Raw genomic sequence first — 21,816 nt, 5'->3', positions numbered from 1 at the left:
AAAAGACAAAGATAATACTGCATATGGAAGCTAAATCCAGGTTTATATTTTAAAACAATTTTAATGTTAAGAACTATGAAAGCATGGACTGAAGCATGAGAATTATACTAAGAAAAAGGCAAAAACAACTAGGTTACTGCTTTCTACTTACCTATGATCAAACCCAGATTACAATTTTTACAAGTATATGGAAAACAAGGGAAACAATTCTTAGTACCTCACTGAAAGAAACAAAGAAAGAAAAGGAGTAAAATATTCACTTGGAGTGCTCAACTCCCATCATTTGATTGGAGACCAACGCTTCACAGTGAAAGCAAAGAGGAGAGGTTTCCCCTTAATTATCTAAGTAATTACCTTAAATGTCTGCTTTGCTTTGGCTGTGGAGACATAGGCACAACCATGAAGACCCTACTAAAACAAGAAGATACGAAGTTCATAAAATGCTCTCCATCTTCATTAAGAAAGGCACTTGAACATCACCTAAAAATGCAAACTGGGTTCTTTTGTGACAAGATTAAGAAAACCATCTTCAATCAAATAACTAAATCTATGTATCTTCCAGTATCTTATAGTAGGAAAGTGTTATTGCATATACATATAATCTGAGAATTAGAGACTGTGTTGACTGTTATCATTTAGAAACACAAACATTTAAACTATCACTTTTTGGAAACATTTTCTCCTTTTCCAATACAAAATATGTAAGTAAGGAAATAATTTTGTCTGGGAAACAGTCAACAAGTCTGTGTCTCAGTTGCACAGATGAACTGTACCAGAGTCCAGAGAATGTATAATAAAGTCTAGGGAAATTTTTTAAGTAAATGAAGTCTTTCAGTGTGAAGCTTCCTGCTTTGGTGCAAAATCCTGCCATCTTGTTCTGACTCTGTGGTACTCACTCTGTTCACTAACATTAGCCTCTTGCTTTTCTTCACAAGAGGCTACCATTATATTTGCCTTCAGTAAGTTGTGTGGGAAAGAAGAACACTTTCTACTCTACCATTTCCTTCTGTTTTCATTAAAAATGTAATGATGCAGTATCCTGATTGCTCAGTGGTTACAAGGAGAACACCAACATATCTAAAAGTTGATTTGTTAAGGAACTTATAGTAAGAATTCAAAGTACATATCCCAGATTCCCTGACTAAGCATTAGGGTGACAAAGTAAAGTCATCTTTGGGAAAGATTTGTTTCCTTTCCCATGATTAGATATGATCATGGCTGTGATTTTTATTCATGTATTTTTTTATTTTTTATTTTTTTTAGTTGTAGATAGACATAGTATATTTATTTTTATGTGGTTCTGAGGATCGAACCCAGTGCCTCACATGTGTGAGGCAGGCACTCTACCACTGAGTGATAGCCCCCAGACCTTGTTTGTGTATTTAATCAAGGACATCTTCCCTTTTATTCTCATAATATTTCATCTTCATCTTTCCTTTAGTGGATGCAGGTAAATACGTTATACATCAAAGCTATGGATGGTAGGCATGAGGGAAGAGTCTCCTCAATCTTTGTTGCCAAGATGTTGATTGAAATTCAGGTTTATCTGTAGTACTCCTTGAAGAATTTTGTTGTTGTTACAAAATGTTGAAGAAATACAGGAGATAAACAGAAACTCTAAGGTGAATATCTCTTGAGAACACATACACTTAATTAAAAAATACCACTGGTACTCATCATGTTAGCTGTAGGTTTTTAGTGAAATGGTAAGAAATTCAAAGGTGTTTCATAAACACTGTGAGAGTTTTGTGACATGCACACTATGGTCTAACATTTTCCTTGTGCAAAGCTAAAGCCCACCTAAGATTTAGACCTTCTAAGTGGGCAGGCAATGTGATATGAGCAAAAATGTGTACCTTGTAAGTTTCTATAATTTTCTAATAACCCAAGAAGTCTATGACTAACAAATAACAGTCCCAGATTAGGTAATGATATCATGACTAATACATTGGTAGATGATGATGAGTTAATACGCTGCTCTTTGTACGGGTGTTGCATTTGGGATTGAGATTCTTGGAGACCTCATGCTTGATGCATAATTTGCAATCAGTTTTTCCTTTTATCTGCTTTATGAGGTCTCAGAAAGACTACCCAGCTATCTCTGTAACCCATTTTCTTTGATATTCTGCAAATACAGAAAAATTATGACAAGTGATAATGTTCAGAGTTAAAGAGACTGTTATACAAGGTGTGAGTCACTGGGAAAGGAAAGAAATCATTGGTGGGTTGGCTTAAAAACAACACAAAGGGAAGCCCTTCACAGGTGATGTCTCTAATACACTATTTAATGCAGTAATAGTTACCTAAAATTTGTTTATAACGCAAACTAAATTGAACAACACTGGGCTGAATAAAAGGCATCTTTCAATGTTTGGCAACAGTATTGGAAGGAGAAGATGTGAATGTGGTGCCAGAGGACTAGAAGCTGGCATGAGTTGCTACAGTGTAAAATAAAACTGCAATTAGGAGACAAGTAATGCTCTGACTGTGATTTCTTGTGAGTGTTCTACTAGAAAAAGTGGAAAAAATACTGCTTAATAGCTTTTTGAGCTTTTTTTAGTTTTGTTTTCCAGTAACATCAGGAAGTTCATTTGAAGAAAATTGAATGAGATGACCAAAGATTCAATCCAAATTATCACATTTTGTTCCTCCCACAATCTACATAAACAATTCCTCAAGATCTCAATATGCTTCTAACAAGATGGCAGGAAATGGGAGACTATAAATTTCAATACAACATATGACCAAGTTTAAATTAATACTAATGGGATATTGATTATTAATGAAATTATAAACATATTCATCCTTAAAATTAGTAGTAGTAAAAATGGAACACAGCATTCCAGTAAACTGCAGTGAAAGGCTAGGTACTTTGGGTGAATAGGTATCTACTGGATCCAGGCCCAATACGAATTTCACTGAGGAGCTGAAATTCAAAAATTCAAGTATTAAGGGAAATGAAAGGCATGGTCTAAATGATCAAATCATGCAAAATCTTAATAATTTTATAAAAAGATAGCATTAAATAAATGAGTCCTAATTTCGTATTGTCAATGTCACAGTGGCAGCATTTCTACCACATAGCTCCACTTATGTTCAATACAAACTCAAAATGGCCACATTTGCAAAGTATATTCTCAAGGAATCTGGTTGCATCCTGTTTATGCAACTTGAGCCCATGAGAGAACTATACACAATTTATAATGGCAGATATTTCACAGGTTTATGGTTTGGCTGCTAGAAGACTCATCAATAATTTAAGAACACAACACATTATGCATAATTATTTCATTTCCTTTTGCAAAAAATCATTCACATTTATATCAGCATAGAATCTATAAACAAACAAATGTTCTTGTTAGAAAGGCTACAAAAGAAAGAAAATTCTTGTAAACTTTTCTAATTTCACATTATTACATAATGTCTATTTTATAGTTTAAAGCAAATACCTTTAAAATTAAGGCATAGTGAACCACAAAGTATTTTTGTCTATGCTAAGTTTAAGGAAAACTTCAAAGGGTAATTTTATTGTGTGCACTTTAAAATATATGAAACTCAGATACAAAAATTTTGAAATAGCATTTAGTCTGGATTAACCACTTACTAACTGGATTACCTCAGGAAAATTACTAGAAGATCTCTACTAGCTGCAGCTCCCTTATCAGCAAGATACTTAAATTAATACTCAGGTTGATTTTTCTCAAAGAGCTGTAGTGAAACTAAATATATAAGTGAATACCCTTTAAATATCATATAAAATAAGATATCATCACTATTATCAGGTAACAAGATTTAAAACAATAAAGAAAATATTTTCTTTAAAAATTATTAGGAAACCAGTTTAAGGGAACTTGCATTCAATAACACTAGTTGTTATAGAAAACAACTTACTCATAATATTAATTTAGACCCTTTAATAAAAGCATGAAAAGGTACAGAAGGCAAATTCACCTGCTTTCCTCAAAAAATTTCTTCCATATGTATAGTTAAATTAAGACGATTTAATCTTTTTGGAGCAAAAGACAATTGTAAATGGAAATTGATAATTGAAGCAAATTGAACATATTCTTTAGGGTTTTTTTTATTCCTAGAATAAATTTTTGCTTCTTTATGATTTTTCAAATATGGTCAACAGATGAAAAGAAACTCAGATTTCTTAAATATGTGAAAAACATTCTTATTGATTTTTTTTTATTATTTTTTTGGTTGTTGTTGCTGTTTTGCAAGACTCTTTATTTTGTGGATACTCTCTTCTGAATCTCTAATGGGAACTGGCTATTAAATCCCATGTATTTCCCAAGCACAGAGGCAACTAAGCAAAACAGGAACTACACATCAAATGATGGTCAATTACTAATGAAGGTAAAAAGATAGAGCTGTACTACTCATAAACTGTTATGCCAAAAGACCATATACTCTGAAATGTGGTCAAAAATAATCATAATGCACTAATAAAAACATTTTTAAATGCACCTCTTAAATCACATACATTCCATTTAGATAAAGCCTTCAACACTTACAAGTTGTGTGATTTTGAAAAGTAATTAATATCTAACAATTAGTTTCTTCATTCTTTTTTAAAATTTTTTTAGTTATAGATGGACACAATATCTTTATTTTGTTCATTTATTTTTATGTGGTGCTGATGATCGAAACCAGTGCCTCACACGTGAAAGGCAATCTCTCTACCACTGAGCCACAACCTCAGCCCAGTTTCTTCATTCTTAACATGAGTATAATAATAATGCCAATAATAATGTCCATGTTGAAGAGTTGTGAGGTGTAAATAAAAGAATCCAAGAATAGCACTTAGACAAGCACTGATACACAGCCTGCAGAGAGGGCTAAATTATACATAAATATTTTTAGTATTTTTTATATTTGTTTATATGTAAATATAGTCTCTGCAATATAAGCATACATATGATATATTTTGTGGAATTAAATATATCTATACGTGTTTTTTACTTTAGCTAAAAACTTTATCTCCCTATATATATATATATATATATATATATATATATATATATATATATATATATTAGAGATTTAAATTTCCGAAGCTGAAAAATCAATCTGACATCTACTTTTAAATCAATTAAAATGTCAAAATATTGAAATAACTCAACTCTCTAATTCATTTTGACTACACTCACATATTTGCAGATATAAAGATATACATAGACACACATCATTGTGTAAACATACACATGTATGTAAAAAGTTTATATTAATGGCAGGGATGCTATATTATGGAGAAGTTAGGAAGGCAGACCACAGCAACTGTGCATTTTCTCAGTGAAGTCACATTTCATTTTCCAATGTTTTGTCAAGTTTAAATAGTTTTGATTTGTGGCTAATAAAAGAAAAATGCCCATTTATTCCAGAGGCAGCATAATGGCAAAAGAAAACTATAAAGATGAAGTATAGTTATCTGGGCATTGCACAACTTAGAGGCATGGTAGACCTAGCTAGTGGAAACAGAGATGAAGAAAACTACTTATTAGGCTCCATAAAGGTAGCAACAAATTTAAAAGTCTACTTATTGTTACATGGCCAAGATGGGCAAATTTTCAGAGAAGAATATTTTTGGCTTTGAGCTCTCCTTTACTTATAAATGAGACATTTATAAATGTAATATTTACAGAAATGTATCTTAAGCCAATGGAAGGAAAAGAAATATATTATTATCAACCTTAAGCATATAGAGACCTGCCTAGATAAATTAGCTTTTCTTTCATTCTTCTAATAATACAAAATTTCATTTTCTTTTTTTTTTTTTCTTTGAAAGTGACATCAAGTAAATACAGTGCCAGGCTGTAATCTTGGATAGTCTTTGGTTTAAATTTTTCTATAGTTGAAGGTTTTCAACCACAAAGGATAACTCTCCTAAAAATATCACTCCATGACCTGAATTCCATACAGCAGGGGCTAGTCATTGTGTGTTTAGTTTGCATTTCTCTATAATGCTGGCCTTTCTCAGAGAGAAGGGGTTAAGAGGATTTATCAACATTTGCAAAGTCCTTAGAGGGTTGTTTTTGTAAATTACATCCATGTCATTAGCCCAGCCTCAGCAAACATGAATAAATGACAAATGAAAGTTTCTTTGATAAAGCAAAAACACCTTCCAAAGAAGAGTTTTTAAAAAGCATTTAAATCTAGTTTACATACTATTGAGTCTTTTTTCTGAACTAGTCCAGATTAGGGACCGAGTCTGGAAACACTCATGTGTTGGTGAAGGCCATGTTTCTCTCACCGTGGATCAGAACACTATAAATGTTATCTGAGATCTTAAATATACAAGAAGCAAACACAGTCACATTATTTTCTTTTTTTTAATCTTTATTTTGTTTATTTATTTTTATGTGGTGCTGAGGATTGAACCCAGGTCTCACACGTGAGAGGCAAGCGCTCTACCGCTGAGCCACAACCCCAACCCCTTAGTCACATTATTTTCTTAGACACAAATATCTAGTTTTAAGCCATAATGATGCTCTCATAAATTTTCAAATTAGAAGAAGAATTTATATATATATATATATATATATATATATATATATATATATATATATATATATATTTTTTTTTTTTTTTTTTTTTTTAAACAAATTTTTAACTTTCAGCTTCTAGGTAATGGCTGCTTCTGTAATGTTTCCACTAAGGTAAATGGAGGCTTTAATCTCCTTGCTATTTGTTTGAAACTCCTTTGTATTTTTATACAACAGCCTATTATATATAAACAATTTGAAACAGGCTACTTTTTACCCGCAGTAAATCAATATGTGTCATAAGAGCAGAAGAAAACAGAATATCACTCACTAACACTGGACCTTCCCTTAGAGCCAGTCCCAGAAGACCTGTAAGGTTCAGTTGCTATGGCAACAGAGCTCTGATGCCTTTCTTACTTGGTGTGATAGAGTATGCTTATTTTTACCACACAGGCATAATCCTGAAGGAATTTTATGGTAAGGTAAAAAAAAAAAAAATACACAGAGTCAATAACAATGTGTATGAACTTTCTGTTGATCTGTGATGATTTAATTTAAAAGTAGTGCAAAGAAGTTAACTCCACAGCACTGCATATCCCTTTGCTGATTTCCATTTAAATTATTTATTGTATTTTCTTTAGGCCCTTCAAATAGTCACATTTGTTAAGCTAAGAAAGTGTAAGTATAGAATCTCACGTGGTTTAAGTATAGAATCTACAACAGATGTAGAGGTGTGCTATGAAAATGTTTTGAGATAATACTTATATACTTTAAAAATATTTACAATTGGTAAAAGAAATCTCAACATATACTGACAATAAGGGAAAATTATCTTCTGATTCCTATTAAAAAGATATCAGAACAGAAAGCAATATATCTTAAGTTACAAAAGCTCTAATTAGTTTTGAAAGTCAAATGAAATAGACAAAATGAAGCAACTTGAACGGATCCTGACATATAGTACATAACTCATAAATATTGTCACTATTATAATACAGGTAAATATATTGTATGCATTTTATGGGAGGTATTATTGATTATGCAATTGCAATGCTGTTTTTATTCTGAATACTCTAAAGAAAAAATGGTATAAGAAATACTTAACATAGTTGAGTCTTAAATATATCATAACATGTCCTTTTTAGAAGACCAATCTTGTGAATAAAATACTTGCATTTAATGGATTTGCCACAAGATGAAGCTTGGAGTGGAATGTGATACAGGCAGGTTTGGAAATCAAACTTGAATTTTACTCATCATACCACTTACTTAAGTTCTTAGACTCTGTAAGATTCAATTTTTTTATCCTGTAACAAAAGCAATTCGCCAGATGTATGTAGAAAGGATTTTGTCAGATAATGTATATAAAGTACCTGGTAAAATGTGTGATATATGACTCTTATTAAATTTTAGTCATCTTCCATGTAATGGAACTTCCAAATGGAACATGAAGTCAAAAAAAGGAGTTCAAATTCAATATTCCTTATTAGTATCTTAAAATACATGGATTCTAACTGTACCAAGCAGGACATAGAAAACTTTAATTTAAATATAATAGTGTTACAAATTATTTTTGAAGTTTGCTATTTTCATGACCACCTATTAAAGAATAATGTTCTGGGAAAAAAAAGATATATAGGAAGGAACAATTTCTGTCATTAAATAACTTGGGAAAATGCTACACAATACCATTCTCTCCAGGAGCTTACAAATCACATTAGTATACTAAACCCTCCAAGAAAATTTAGGCAAAGAAATCAGTATTATTTAGTGGTAAAGAACATGCACTCAGAGCTGAACTGTCAGGACTTGAACCCCAATTTAGGCACTCATTAGCTTATAATTTGGGGACGTTACTTAAATTTTCTGCCTCAGCTTTCTCAACTGTAATATGGGAATGTTAACAGTATCCCCCTGCCTGGAATGAGAGGTTATACTGAGATATGTCAGAACAGACTAAGATAGTTAGTAATGAACGATATTCAGAGGCCCATTGAAACTCTTTACCATATCAACTAATCTTTACAAGCAATGTCTTGAATATCTTTTGGAGTTGTTATTTTTTTGAGAAATACTTGAAGTATAATATTAGGATAATGCTAAGTTGTTTTTACATAGAAAAAAAATCATCACATTAATTAGACAATCAAGTGACACAAAAACTTAGCTACCTCCCAACACATTAATCCACTGGCAGCTCTTTTGCCGGAAAGTCCTGCTATGGTAATGTGAGAGCAACTTAGAGAAGTATGAAGAATTTATCCCATGGAAGTTCCGTTCAGTAGAGTCATTCACTTCCATTCCCTGCATTATTATATTAGATTGTTTTTGTGCCATTAAATACTGATCCTTATGGGAATAGGTCGACAAACATTTAAAGCTTTAATGATTAATAGGGAGAAAGGTGAATATGGGACTCTCTGATGAGGTCTGCAAAGAGAAACACATTATCCAGACAGTGATCTATGTTTGCAGGCTTCAGAGTGCTAATCTTCAACAACACAAGGAGTTTTCAAAGTGCAGAGATGAACCAGTAAAGGAAAGGTAAGAGCTTCATCCAAAGAAAAATGTGCTTAGTTTCACAAGAAAACTCAAAATCCTCCTTAAATATTGGCCTACTAAAATCAATGCTCTAACAAACCTTCCGACACTTTTCTAGAAAATGGGAAGGTTCACAATAATAGCACCATTAAAATGAGCAACCAACTAATTAATCTGACAACTTTCAGAGGACCTTTTGTTCTCAAATTTATGATTCTCTCAGATTACTGACTCCTCTTGGTTCATATTTTTAATATCATCAGAAATAAATGAAGAACAAAAGCTTTTTCACTCATAATTTCTATTTGATCAACAATTAAATCTATGTTCAAATACTCTTGTTCAAATCTTAATTGTAATGCTATTTCTACAAAAGCTATTTTATATATAAAGATATTTTAAATGTCTGTTTTTCCATGTAACATTTTATCTTAAACATTTCCTGACAAAAATTTATTAAAAAAATCCTTAAAACTGATCATTTTCAGTACCCTGAAAGTAATACTGTTTCAGGATCAGACATGCAAGTGATTTCTTATTGTGTCACAGTACAATGAATCTCCTGCTGTTTTTTTGGTTCTAAAAGTAGTGGTTTTCAAACTTCAGCACATATCAGAATCACCCTAAGGACTTGTGAAAACACAGGTGGCTGAGCCCTAACCTTGGAGTTTCTGATTCAATTGGTCTTGGAGGAGACTCAAGAATCTGCATGTCTAACAATTTCCCAGATGATGCTGATGCTGCTCATCTGGGGACCACTTTAAAGATCACAGATAGATTATATACACACTCTCATGTCATCAAATTTGAGACAAGTCAAATACACATTTTTGTGGCTTCCAAGACATATTTCTGTAATACCTGCCCACAAGCTTATGCAGATTTGTGTTGCCAACTGTCCTGATACTTAAAGCCTGGGAAAACACCAACTGATTGAATAAACAGAAGAATGTTACTTCTGTCCTCCCAGAACTTAAGACATTAGGTCTGAGATTCATCAATTCATATTTCAGATATCTATATATCTATAATATCTATATCTGTATATCTATATATATCATGATTGTAACAAAGCCATGGTGAGTTGTTCATTCTCCTAGTATGTGTAAGAATTTCTCTATGGGCAATTACTATTTAACCCATGCACTCAAAAGAAAAATAATCAAAAGAGTAGCAACAACAACCATAAGATCATTTGAAAACAATTTCAATAACTGAGGTTTTTGTTTTGTTTTGAGTAAGAGCTGCAGAATGACCAACAATTAAATTTTCTATCTGAAACAAATTGAAAGTACTAAGCAAATTATGTTCATATTTTTAGTCACATTTTTAGTCAGCATAGTTAACACAGAGGAGGTAACAGGGATAAAATATGTACTAAAGGGCATATATCACCTGCTTATGAAATTTTAATTCCTAATCCTCTGAGGATAATCAGAGACAAGGAGAAACTATTTTTTTTATAATCTCTTTCCTTCACCAGGGTGGAAATGGACTCAGCAATCAAAAGGCTAGAAATATCAATGGATATGTGTTCATGGAGATTTTTCATTTTTGACAGATAGTTTTGGTTTCTAATTTAAGCAGTAATAAAATGCTTTCTTTAAAAAAATCAAGGTTTTAAAAAAGGGTCTATTTCACAAGAAATTTGTTATAAAAATAAAACTGTATGTGGACAGTACAAAAGTTAAGAAAATGAATCGCTAAAATTCATTAAAACACTATTCTAAAACTTGTCACAGCCTGATAGTATAACTTTTTGGGACAACCTGAATAGCCACATAATGTATAACTCTTACTATAGGCTTGTCTGGAATACTGGAAGCATGAAATTGAGCACACACAATATGTTCTGAATTGTTTACTGATATTAAATTAAAATGCTATTGCCAAAGAATTTGATATGCTTTTTTTCACTAATGCAAATTTCAATTCCTCCATAATATACATGACAAGAATTCAACAAAAGGATACCATTTCCTAAAAAGAAAAATGGAAAGTCAAAAAAACCCTCACAAATTAAATACTATAAAAGAATGTTATTCATGCTTATGAATATTAAATTCTTTGACAAATGAACAAATATGGAAAATGAGACACAAATTTTTCCTGAAAATATTAGTTTATCTTAGAAGGAAATGTGTCAAATTTATTCATCATGGGTTTTATCAACATTTCTATTATAAAAAGGAACAATTATTTAAATAAATAAAGCCTTCTGCTTTGATTCTAGGCTCCGAGGCCTAATATTCTAATGGAAAGTGATTCTCAATTGAGAAAGGCTAGCCTGGTAAAATTTTAACACATCCATGGAAATTCTAAATCATCATTATTTAATGTGGTAAAGTGAAAGCAGGTAGCTTGACTAAAAAATAATAATAAGAAGAAGAAAATAAAATGCATCTTTTCCTTACAGTGAAGAACTATATTTCCTAGTGAGGCCATATATCCAGATTTATTCTCAAACCTCCCATAATAACATATTGTTAAATCCCTTTTGTTACCATTCCAAGGCAGAAAAGCAATTTCCTATAAATTAAAAAAAATAAATCAGTAACCACTCACCTAAAATCAGGTTAAAATGCAAGATGACATTTTATTTTAAGGCTAAATTTTGAAAAAACTTTTCATTAAATAAATGTCGCACACTGTCGTAACATTTCAGTTAAAACTTGAAATTAAAAAAAATACACTGACAAAATTTCTATTGGGCCATCACATATATGAGTATTTTTAAAATGTTCATTGATTGTACTAGATGCACACATTCAAATCACTGTGCTCTACAAAACAGCAAGCAAGATATTTTCACTTTATAGAAATGAGAGTAGAGTACAGTTCCTTTGAATCATAAACTCTGTTCTTTAGAAAATGACTAAAAATAAGCAGAAGAATACTTTTATTAACTTAAGATTTCTGGGACTATATCAGTGCTGTATTTTTTATTTTTTTTAAAGGAGGCATACTTGGCAAAAGCCACAGACTTATTGTGAGATTAGCAATAATCTTTTGAATACTAGCAAAACATGTTCCAAATGAAAGGTCTGAAAAGTTTCCTTACTTAGTCACCATTACAAGTTATAACTGTTCATGATCTTAACTGGGATCATTGTAAAATGGACAGAGATTAGCACCAGTCTTTCATTCAAACTCAGAAAACAAAGTAAGACATGGCCGTCACTACCTAATCATGCCACTATACTCAGCATTTTTTTTTCCTTTGATCCATAACCCAGACTTCCAGAAAAGTCATGTTGAAATCACTTGAAGATACTCAGCACCGATATGATCATCACTTCCAATATAGGAGATATGAAAGACAAGGGAAGAATACTACTTCTCATGTCAAAGATAGAGTAGTTGTTCCTTTGAAACAATATCATTAAATAAAATAGTAATATTTTTATGATATTTTGTCTCTATTATCTCTGTGTGTTTGCATATATGTGAAAAAAATACAGATTATTTTATTATTTAGCCCTCAGCAGTACATTATCATGTATATTACTTTAAAAAATGTTCATACCTTGCATCTTCATTCCAACCAAGAGCACTTTCTAAAAGCTCCTATTCACTTGTTGTTTTCCCCTGTCATGTTCCTTCAACTCAAGTTTTGAATATTCTCATACAGAACAAGATAATAAGTAAAAGTTTACCCTAATGAAGAGAATCTTTTCTCCTACTCGGTATCTTCCTTGAGAAAGCCGCTCCACACAAAACTTGTTTGGGCATTTGCAAGGAGGATCTTCTGAAATTCGTTTCACCTGGAAAAAAAAAAAAAACAGCAAGAAGTTCAATCTTCTTAGTAGGGTTGCATTTAGATGACATTTTTTTCAAAAGCTTCAAAGCCCCTGGGCAATTAATAATTTGAAACTCATTTTTTAATCTATGGACAGAATGTGAGCACACCAATACACTTTAAACCACAACTATGCAAAGGTCAGATCCTGAAAGTCTATTTTAAAGGCCAATGAGTACACTGAGCTATAGGCTAGATGAGAAGAGTGATGATGTTGGAGGATGATGATGAAAAAATTAATTGGTACCATAGGTATGATGAGTTGTGTTCTATTATTTTCCAGATTTAAAAGACCATGAACATTGGGTTGACAAGATTAATCTATTGAAAACAACACTAAAGTGATTCTAGGTTAAACATATTGAAAACTAGGACAGAATACATATAAACAGAAAGTTATTTCCACAGTATAATCTATTATACTGTTTTACTCACTTTCAATAAATTATTATTTAAAATGAGGCTATTTCTTCATCTTATTTTGAATTCTAAGATTTTCTGACATCTCAAATTCACCTAGATTCACTCTACAGTTCATGCCTTTTTAGTAATTCCTACCTACAAATCCGACTTCTATGGCCATATCTTAGATTTACACACATTTATGGAATATGTGGCTGAATATCAGAGTTTTATATCTAGTGTGTCTTATCCCCACTTTTGAAAACTATATAATCTAAATTATATGCGCACAATGTTTATAATAATTGTTACCATCAGAAGATGATATAATAGTCTGTGATTTAAGAATTAAGACTTACGTTTTATTTTCTGGGACTTTTCAATTCTGTCTCATAACTGTGTTCCCTCAAACTAACCAAGCAAACCCGACACAATAATCTTTGTTTAGAGGAAAAGTTTCCAAGGAAGATTCAGAAAGCTATAAATGATGTGCAGAAGCTAAACAGAAAAAATTCAGATTCTGACCAAACTGGACTGGATTTTTCTCACCCAATTTTTTTAACAAAATGTCAGAGAAATAGAAAGGGAACTTTGCATACTGTTGCTTGGAATATATAACCATTGTGGAAGAGAGTACAGCGGTTGCTCAAAATATCAAATATAGAATTACTGTATAACACAGCAATGTCATTATTCATCATATATATACACACACACAAAAGTATTACTCTTAAAGCTAAGATGGGGAATGAACCTACATGACCATCTATGGATAACAAATAGAAAATGAAAATATGGTATTTATAAACAATGGCACACTACTCAGTCATAAGAGAATCCTGCCATTTTCAAAAACATGGATGAAACGAACCTGGAGGATCATTAATAATTTGAAAATTGAAATAAGCTAGGCACAGAAAGACAAATGTCTCATGATATTGCTAATACATGGACCCTAAAAGATCAATTTCATAGAAGTAGACAGTATGATGGTGGTTACCAGAGAATGGGGAGATTAAATGGTTGGGAAAAATTTGGAGATATTAGTCAAAGGATATATAATTAACAGTAAGATCAGAGGAATAAATTCAAGGAATCCAATGTACAATTTGGTGACTACAGTTAATGATGAATGTTGTATTCATGAAAAATGCAAAGAATGCATATTAAGTTTAAATAAAATGATATATATGCAATATATTGGATTTGTTAATTAGTAAGATTTAACCGTTCTATTTAATATATATTATATATATACACATATATATACAATATATTTTAAAGCATCTGTTATACATGATAAATACATACAATGCTATAAATAAAGTAAATAATTTTTTAAAATAAAACAAATGTTGATTTGGAGTTCTTACTGACACGTGTGGCTCATTGGAAATCTTACTCTTATCTCTTCAAACTTCATTCCCTTTTACAATCCATGAAACTTTGAGAATACTTTTTTAAATGACAGAGGAAAATAGAGTCTTCTGATGTAAGACTTCAGTTTGCTTACTCTAGAATATATTTCAGTGTCAAAATTTCATCCACATTTTGCTCATAATCATTCTTTAGATGTTAGTTGCTATCATTTTCTATGATAATAATATAATTAGTGTAACAAAAACTATGGTACCTAGAATTTTGTCATTAAAGAAACTCAATTTCTTCAAATAATAAAATGTTTGACTCCTTACAGTCTTTTACCAAACAAAAACTGTACAACAGATATACATGAACTCACTTAAATGGTGGTATAAATGAATAACTTGATATTATTATAGCTGAGAGCAACTAAGAACAGAGCAGGGAGGAAGAGCAGGAGGAAAAGATTAACATTAAACAGAGACATGAGGTGGGAGGGAAAGGGAGAGAGAAGGGAAATTGCATGGAAATGGTGGGAGACCCTCATTGTTATACAAAATTACATATAAGAGGCTGTGAGGGGAATGGGAAAAAAAAACAAGGAGAGAAATGAATTACAGTAGATGGGGTAGAGAGAGAAGATGGGAGGGGAGGGGAGGGGGGATAGTAGAGGATAGGAAAGGTAACAGAATACAACAGTTACTAATATGGCATTATGTAAAAATGTGGATTTGTAACCGATGTGATTCTGCAATCTGTATTTGGGGTAAAAATGATAGTTCATAATCCACTTGAATCTAATGTATGAAATATAATATGTCAAGAGCTTTGTAATGTTTTGAACAACCAATAAAAAAAATAAAAAAACAAATTTCCAGAAATAATGAAAACAAAAGATAATAGAAGGAAAACTAGAAAGGTGAAGGAGTTCTAAAATAAAATTTATCTTAAGATCCATATAATTGTGTCTCAATGAAAATATAATAAAAAAAACAGTTTTTTTTGTTTGTTTGTTTTTTAGGCAAAAACAAGGAATCAACTTTAGGATACACATTTCATCCATCCATTGAGCCATCCCTATTTTTCCAAAAATAAACTTATTATTCTGAGTTTTTTTTAAATAATTGCGTATTATATCTCAGTTACTAATAAAGTTTAATTTATTCTTGCTAGATTGAGTTCCTTAAGGGTTAAGGTAGCATTTTATAGCATTTTTAAAATCCTCAGTATAAAGCACAATGCATTAATGGTATAAAAATATGTTTGATAAGTTAATATTTAAACATAAATGAACAGATGAATAGGAACATGGATCTATATAGGACACAAAGGGAAGTTATTAGAACAAAGTAAGACTGGATTCAAAGGACTGTAAAGATGACTTTCATATTTAAAAAAAAAAATGAAGGAAGTGTGTAACATTAAGCTAGTGACCAGACCTGTGATTCTGAACTCTGAATTCTTCCCACCATGTTATACTTGGTGTATATATATATATATATATATATATATATATATATATATATATCACCCAATCACCCTAGAATTAACAGAATTCTTCCCTGAGAGAATTGCTTAAAGGACATTCTTGAATGGGATGGTGATACTAAAGCAAGAAGTATGAAAGTTTGGTAATAGTAATGTCATTTCCTTGCAGGAATACAGAAGCACAGTGATTCATGAGGGGGCAGTCATAGGACCAATTAATATGTCTACATGTGAAATTTTCAGTGTTTTTCTATGCATATCTCTTTCCATGTGTGTTTAATAAACATATTATGTGTATATAATTACAGTATATATGATAAATATATATATATATATATATATATATATATATATAGATATATAGATATATATATTTAGAAGTGGCACAGTTTTATTTATCCCTACAATAAGGCTTTCATAAGAAAAGAAAGGATGAATAAAAGGGTGGGTGGAAGGGAAGGAAGCTTTGTTCTTTGGTCACCAAGAAAATCAGACAGCATCAAAAATGCCACAGGCCTGAATTTGAGAGGCATCATGATAAGCACAGTTCTGCTTGCAATTCACTAAGCAAACAGTAAACTGATATTCAAGTGGTTCCTCTGCTAATAAATGACAATCCCAAGTCTGTATGGGAAGCATTTGCATCTTACAGTGTCCTTAGACAAAATTGTTGGTGTCAAATGAAGTAAAGTACAAGGAACATTTTCTCAAGTGGCCTGCCCTTCTCTAATGCCTTCCTCACTGTGAAAATGGACTTTATTTTCAAAATCAAGGGTGTTTTTTTGTTTGTTTGTTTGTTTTTGTAGTAGTGTAAGAGGTGGGGGCAGAAATGGAAGAGACAAGGCCAGGATGTGGACCGTGGAAATATATTGTTAAGTAAACAGTGACTGATGACATCTTTGCTTCTTCCATTACCTTGGGATAAGTCAGAGTCTGGCAGGTGTTCCGTTTTTGGTTTAGGAACCCAGCCATTTCTGCTGAAATGAGATTTCAAGAGGAGCCTGATTACTCAGAATTATACTATCTCTCATCCCCAGATTGAGGAAGTTGATGGAGAAGAGGAAGAAAGTAAGAATGGTTTCTTAGAACTGTATTCTACTCATTGTGTGGAAACTAGCTCAACTCCAGGGAATGCAAAGAAGAGAACTAAACATGACCCTGCCATTCTATCACCACTGAATCACTCTATCAGGACATCTGGAGAATAAATTAATCTCAATGGGCTTCACTGTGTTTCTTTCATGATATTCTCACTAAAGAAGGTGGGTTGTATTATCCCCCTAAAAGGTCACCTAGTTTTTTTTTTCTCCCACTATTCCCCTAAGTATTGAACAAGAAAATGCCAGGAATCATTGAAGGTTTCAAAATTGACAGTTATTACTGAGACCATTGTCTGGAATAATCTTAACACTGGTCTTCTTTCTCTTCCTCTCCTTCCCTTCTCTTTCTTATTTCTTTGTTCCCTTCTTTCTTCTTTTACTCCTGCACTTCATTATCCTCCTTTACTTCCTTGTGGTTGTAGTTAATAACTTTGCCAGAGTACAAAAAGTCTATAATACTAACGAAACACAGGAACTTTGCAAGCAATCTCTATTTTATATCCTTATTCTAAAACACATGTTGGGGTGCATCAGTTTCAACTCTCAGCTGCTGTATATGCCTCACATGGGGTGAAGCAGCTGTCATAGGAGCTATTTCCTTTTTATATTAAACATATGAAATTCTGATTTAAACCGTTAGTGAAGCTCAAATTACTTTTCTCTCTGCTTCACTATCCCTGAAATAAAACACTTCACTGAAAAACTATACTTTAAACAGAACGAAAATAATTCAATAGAGTTTTCCCTAATGTAGAATGAAGGAGACTGTAAGAGACTTGGTGTTCAAATGAATTTGGAAAATTCCAGGTTAAACAAGATCTTATTTTGGAACTCACAAGAGCTTCTAACATGCCAAAGTGCATTTCGAAAGTCTAGGTGTAGAGTACAGTAAGTTGTATTTCTCAAACTAACATAAACATGGAATTCTTTTCTCCGTGGGACATGCGGTGGTAGTGGTGCTTGACTAGGCGTCAAATGATGCTTGAAAAATGGTAGTTTAAAGGCTTTCAGAACCCTCTATTCTGGACGGAAATAGTACAGAAATATCTACTTTGTATATTTCTTGCATTCAATTAAAACACCTTAGTTAAGCCAATTGTTAAATTCTCAAACACTGGTAAACTTTAAAGAGGGTTTACAACCTTTCACAATGTCCTCCACTCTGTCCAGTGGAAACAGTAGTATTTGGAATAGGGGGAACAGAAGCAGTTTATTTATTTATTTATTTATTTTTCAGAAGTGGAATACTGGCAAACCTTCTCCCAAATGCCTTTCATAGTTATTTCACTACCTCTGGTCTTCTTCCTTTTTCTCCCTGTCTCAAGGATAAAGGATGGTTAGATATAAGCTAGGGAGAAAAGGGAACCATTGCAGCTACTTCCTCCTAGTTCACACAAATGACTTCAAGTGGCAGTGTCTTCTTCTGCAGAGCTTCAGAGAGCTACGAAGTTCACATATTTCCAGAGCACATGGACAAACCAGATAAAGAGAAGAAGATTTTTATATTTTAATTACATACAATGGATAATTTATCCAACAAACGTGGTACTGAAAAGATTCAGATTACAATATGTTACTTGTCTTCAAAAACTAGGACTGCACTTTGAGAGAAATGGGTGTGAATTCCCCAGAGGTAAATGCCTCATTAAATATACACAATACTTAAGTCAACAAGAAGTGATTTGTCATTTTTGCCTGGGATGAGAAATACCAAAAATAGATTTATATAGAAGGTAACACAATGTGAATTTGAATGATGAAAAAGTATTAAAAAGTAGATTTAAAAGAGGAGGAGGAAAAATATTGCAAAAGCAACAATGGCTACATCAAAATACAGGACCTGCTCTCGAGGACAAAATGACTGGGAAACACACATTGGGCCACAGTATGGAGGGAATAGGTGGTGTGTGAATCAACTTGGGCTTTAATATGGATCTTATGGGGGAACACTTACATAATTTTAGCTGTTTCTGAGTTGTAGGAACATTTGTAGAGAATAATTTCAAGAACCAAGTGATCAACAGTGTCAAATGTCAGAAAGAGCATGATGTGAACACTGAAAAAGTCATTTGATTCCAGTAATTGAAACATTGGGCTTTATATGGTAACCTTGACCAGAAATCTTCAGCAGTCTGGAACCTTGACTATTATTCATTAAAGAATATGATTGTAGGTCATAGCTGAGAGGATAAGAATTAAGAGTAAGTATTTTAGCCCTGAGAAACACATTTATAAGAGAAAGATTGAAGGAACATATTAACCCACAGTAATTCTAAACCCAAAATTAAAATTGACAGGCAGAAAGTAATTCTCATCAATATATAAACAATGCACCATTATGTGTTAATTAATACAATGTTTCTCAATTCCCTTACTCAAAATATATGTGAATGGGGGCACATTCATAAACATAGATCTAACATCTTATGGTAACCAAGAACTACTTAACAGACAACAGGAGTAGCTTGAGATTTTAATTCAATCTGTTTTCTCCTATACCTAAAAACTGTTTATTGTGATTATGAGGGTAATATAATAATATTTCCTAACTGTCTAAAACTGTGATTCAAGGACTCTGTTTATAGAGACCTCAGAGAGTTAGATAAAAATGTTTTAGATTCTAAGCTCCTCCTCTTCTCTCAGCAGGTTCTATAAACTTCCAAGTTTCCATTTCCTTACTAGGAAACCTGCATTTCAGATAGGAGAGAGCTCTTGAAAAAAACAAGGATAGACTCTGGCCAATAGCAGGCAGTCAATAAAGCTCAGTTATCTTCTCTATTATACATTTGCTTCCCCTTCTTTAACAATCCTCAAGCTTTTGTGCCTGGGGCTTCTTGATCTGTGAAAAGAGGACCAGACCGGTAAACTAGTAACAATGAGGCTTCAGTGTTTTCAAATGACATTTTCAAGGAGTTATTTTCCTAGAATTTTAGATGCTACTCAACAGAATTAAGTAGCACTTTATTTTAAATGATTGGCTGGGTTCTGAATTTTGAAATGAACTGTAGGACTACCAACTTTTTCATAGAAGTTAATATAAATTTCAAGGACAATGAAAAAAGGTAAGGTCAGATTGATATGCACTATTACAAAATATGTTGAATAGTTAAAAAAAAAAAAAAACAAACTTGTCCAAGAAGTCTGAACAATTTACTTACTGCATCATCCAGTAAGTTTCCTGTACTCTTTTTCCCAGAAGACTTTGATGAAGGAGAAGGCGAAGGAGAAGGGGCAGAAAGTGTTTCTTCTTGTTCAATTTCTTTTTCCAATTTTATCAAACCAGGAGGCTCCACACCATACCTTTTAAAAATACCAGATAATTATAATGCATAACTTCTAATGATATAATTTTCATGTATTAAATTTGATTATAAACACCATAGTAAACTGCTGCCTTTTAAAAACAAAGTTAATTTTTACTGACATTGAAATGGTAAGTAAGCCTCCTTCAAGCACAGGGGAAGACACATAAACCTGCTTTGTATGTATACATGTCCATATATAAACACAGACATGATGACATACTAAAAATGAATAAAAATCTTCCATGCAATAAGTGGTAAATCTCATCTAGATTTTGTCATTACCAGCTTTAACAATATTAGCGCTTCGATGAAACTCCTATTTTGAACACACATTTGTTAAAGGAGGAGACAATATCAGAGTCAGGTTTGAAAAGAGTAACACCTCAAAATAAATATTTCCCCAGAGCAGGGTATGACACTTGGCATAACCTTTGAGATTACTTTTGATAAATTATCTATCCTAATAAAGGCTTCACAACTAGGAAACTAGAGCACTAAGGTTCTAAAGCCACAGTCTTCAGTGTTTTTTAACATAGAATGAGATATTGTTAATGGACTCAAATTAAGGTGTTATTAAGATGGAAAGTGGTATTACTATTATTATAGGCTTTACATATAAATTTGCTATAGGCTTTCTTTAAGAAATTTTTCTAAAATTGTGGGAATATCAGAAATATCTCAGGACCAGAGCTTGCCAGATCAAGTTATCAACTCAGCTTTACTACTCACTGTCAGATGAACCTTGGCAGGCAAACCCTTTTTAATCTCTCTAGACTACCGTGGGTTCTTAGTTCCATCAAGGTATAAATTTGGGCTATGTTGAATGTTTTGAAGAGCATAACATGAACTTGGTAGTGAGTCTGGACAAACTTAACACACTAGAAATCACAGCCCAAGTAAAAGTCAATCCTAAGTGAAAATGTTCTATTTGAAAGTATAAATTAGGTCAACTGGAAAATATGATTTAATTTGTAGTTGTAAGTGGACTCATGCCACCTTTTAGGAACAGGTTGCATAAGTTTTGCCTTTTTTACAAAGTGAAATGATAATAAATGCACTATTAGAGTAACAACAGGCTCAACTCCATATCCAATACAAACAAAGTAGAATAGACTTGAATAAAATTGGTAACAAAGTCACACATGGAAAAAATCTCACCCTGGAGATTTTTCTTTATCTGGGAATGCTGAAAATTAGCTATGCCATTGAACATACAAAATCAACACTAAGCCCGAAATCTCTGCTTATATTGGCTTTTGAATACTTCAGGCTGCCTAAGGTATAGTCAGCCAGTCCTGAAATGCACACTTAAATGCAATTCATTGGCTTCC

At 32.3% G+C, this 21,816-nt stretch overlaps 1 protein-coding gene across 2 annotated transcripts in view; it reads right to left on the bottom strand.

Moving 5' to 3' along the window:
* Gas2 (growth arrest specific 2) overlaps positions 1 to 21,816 on the bottom strand; it is a 114,151-nt gene that overhangs the window by 37,514 nt on the left and 54,821 nt on the right. The window contains exons 5-7 of one of the 2 annotated variants that reach the window (XM_076846990.2): positions 20,339 to 20,480; positions 12,686 to 12,793; positions 355 to 408 (exon numbers count right to left, since the gene is read on the bottom strand). In XM_076846990.2, coding sequence (XP_076703105.1) covers positions 355 to 408; positions 12,686 to 12,793; positions 20,339 to 20,480 — 304 coding nt within the window. The remainder of the gene's footprint in view (positions 1 to 354; positions 409 to 12,685; positions 12,794 to 20,338; positions 20,481 to 21,816) is intronic. The other variant, XM_076846991.2, reaches the window with a different exon arrangement.

Source organism: Callospermophilus lateralis, chromosome 2, assembly GCF_048772815.1.
Source record: "Callospermophilus lateralis isolate mCalLat2 chromosome 2, mCalLat2.hap1, whole genome shotgun sequence".
Classification (NCBI taxonomy): Eukaryota; Metazoa; Chordata; class Mammalia; order Rodentia; family Sciuridae; genus Callospermophilus; species Callospermophilus lateralis.
The sequence above is the reverse complement of the archived record's forward strand: the minus strand, read 5'-3'. Positions and strand labels throughout refer to the sequence as shown.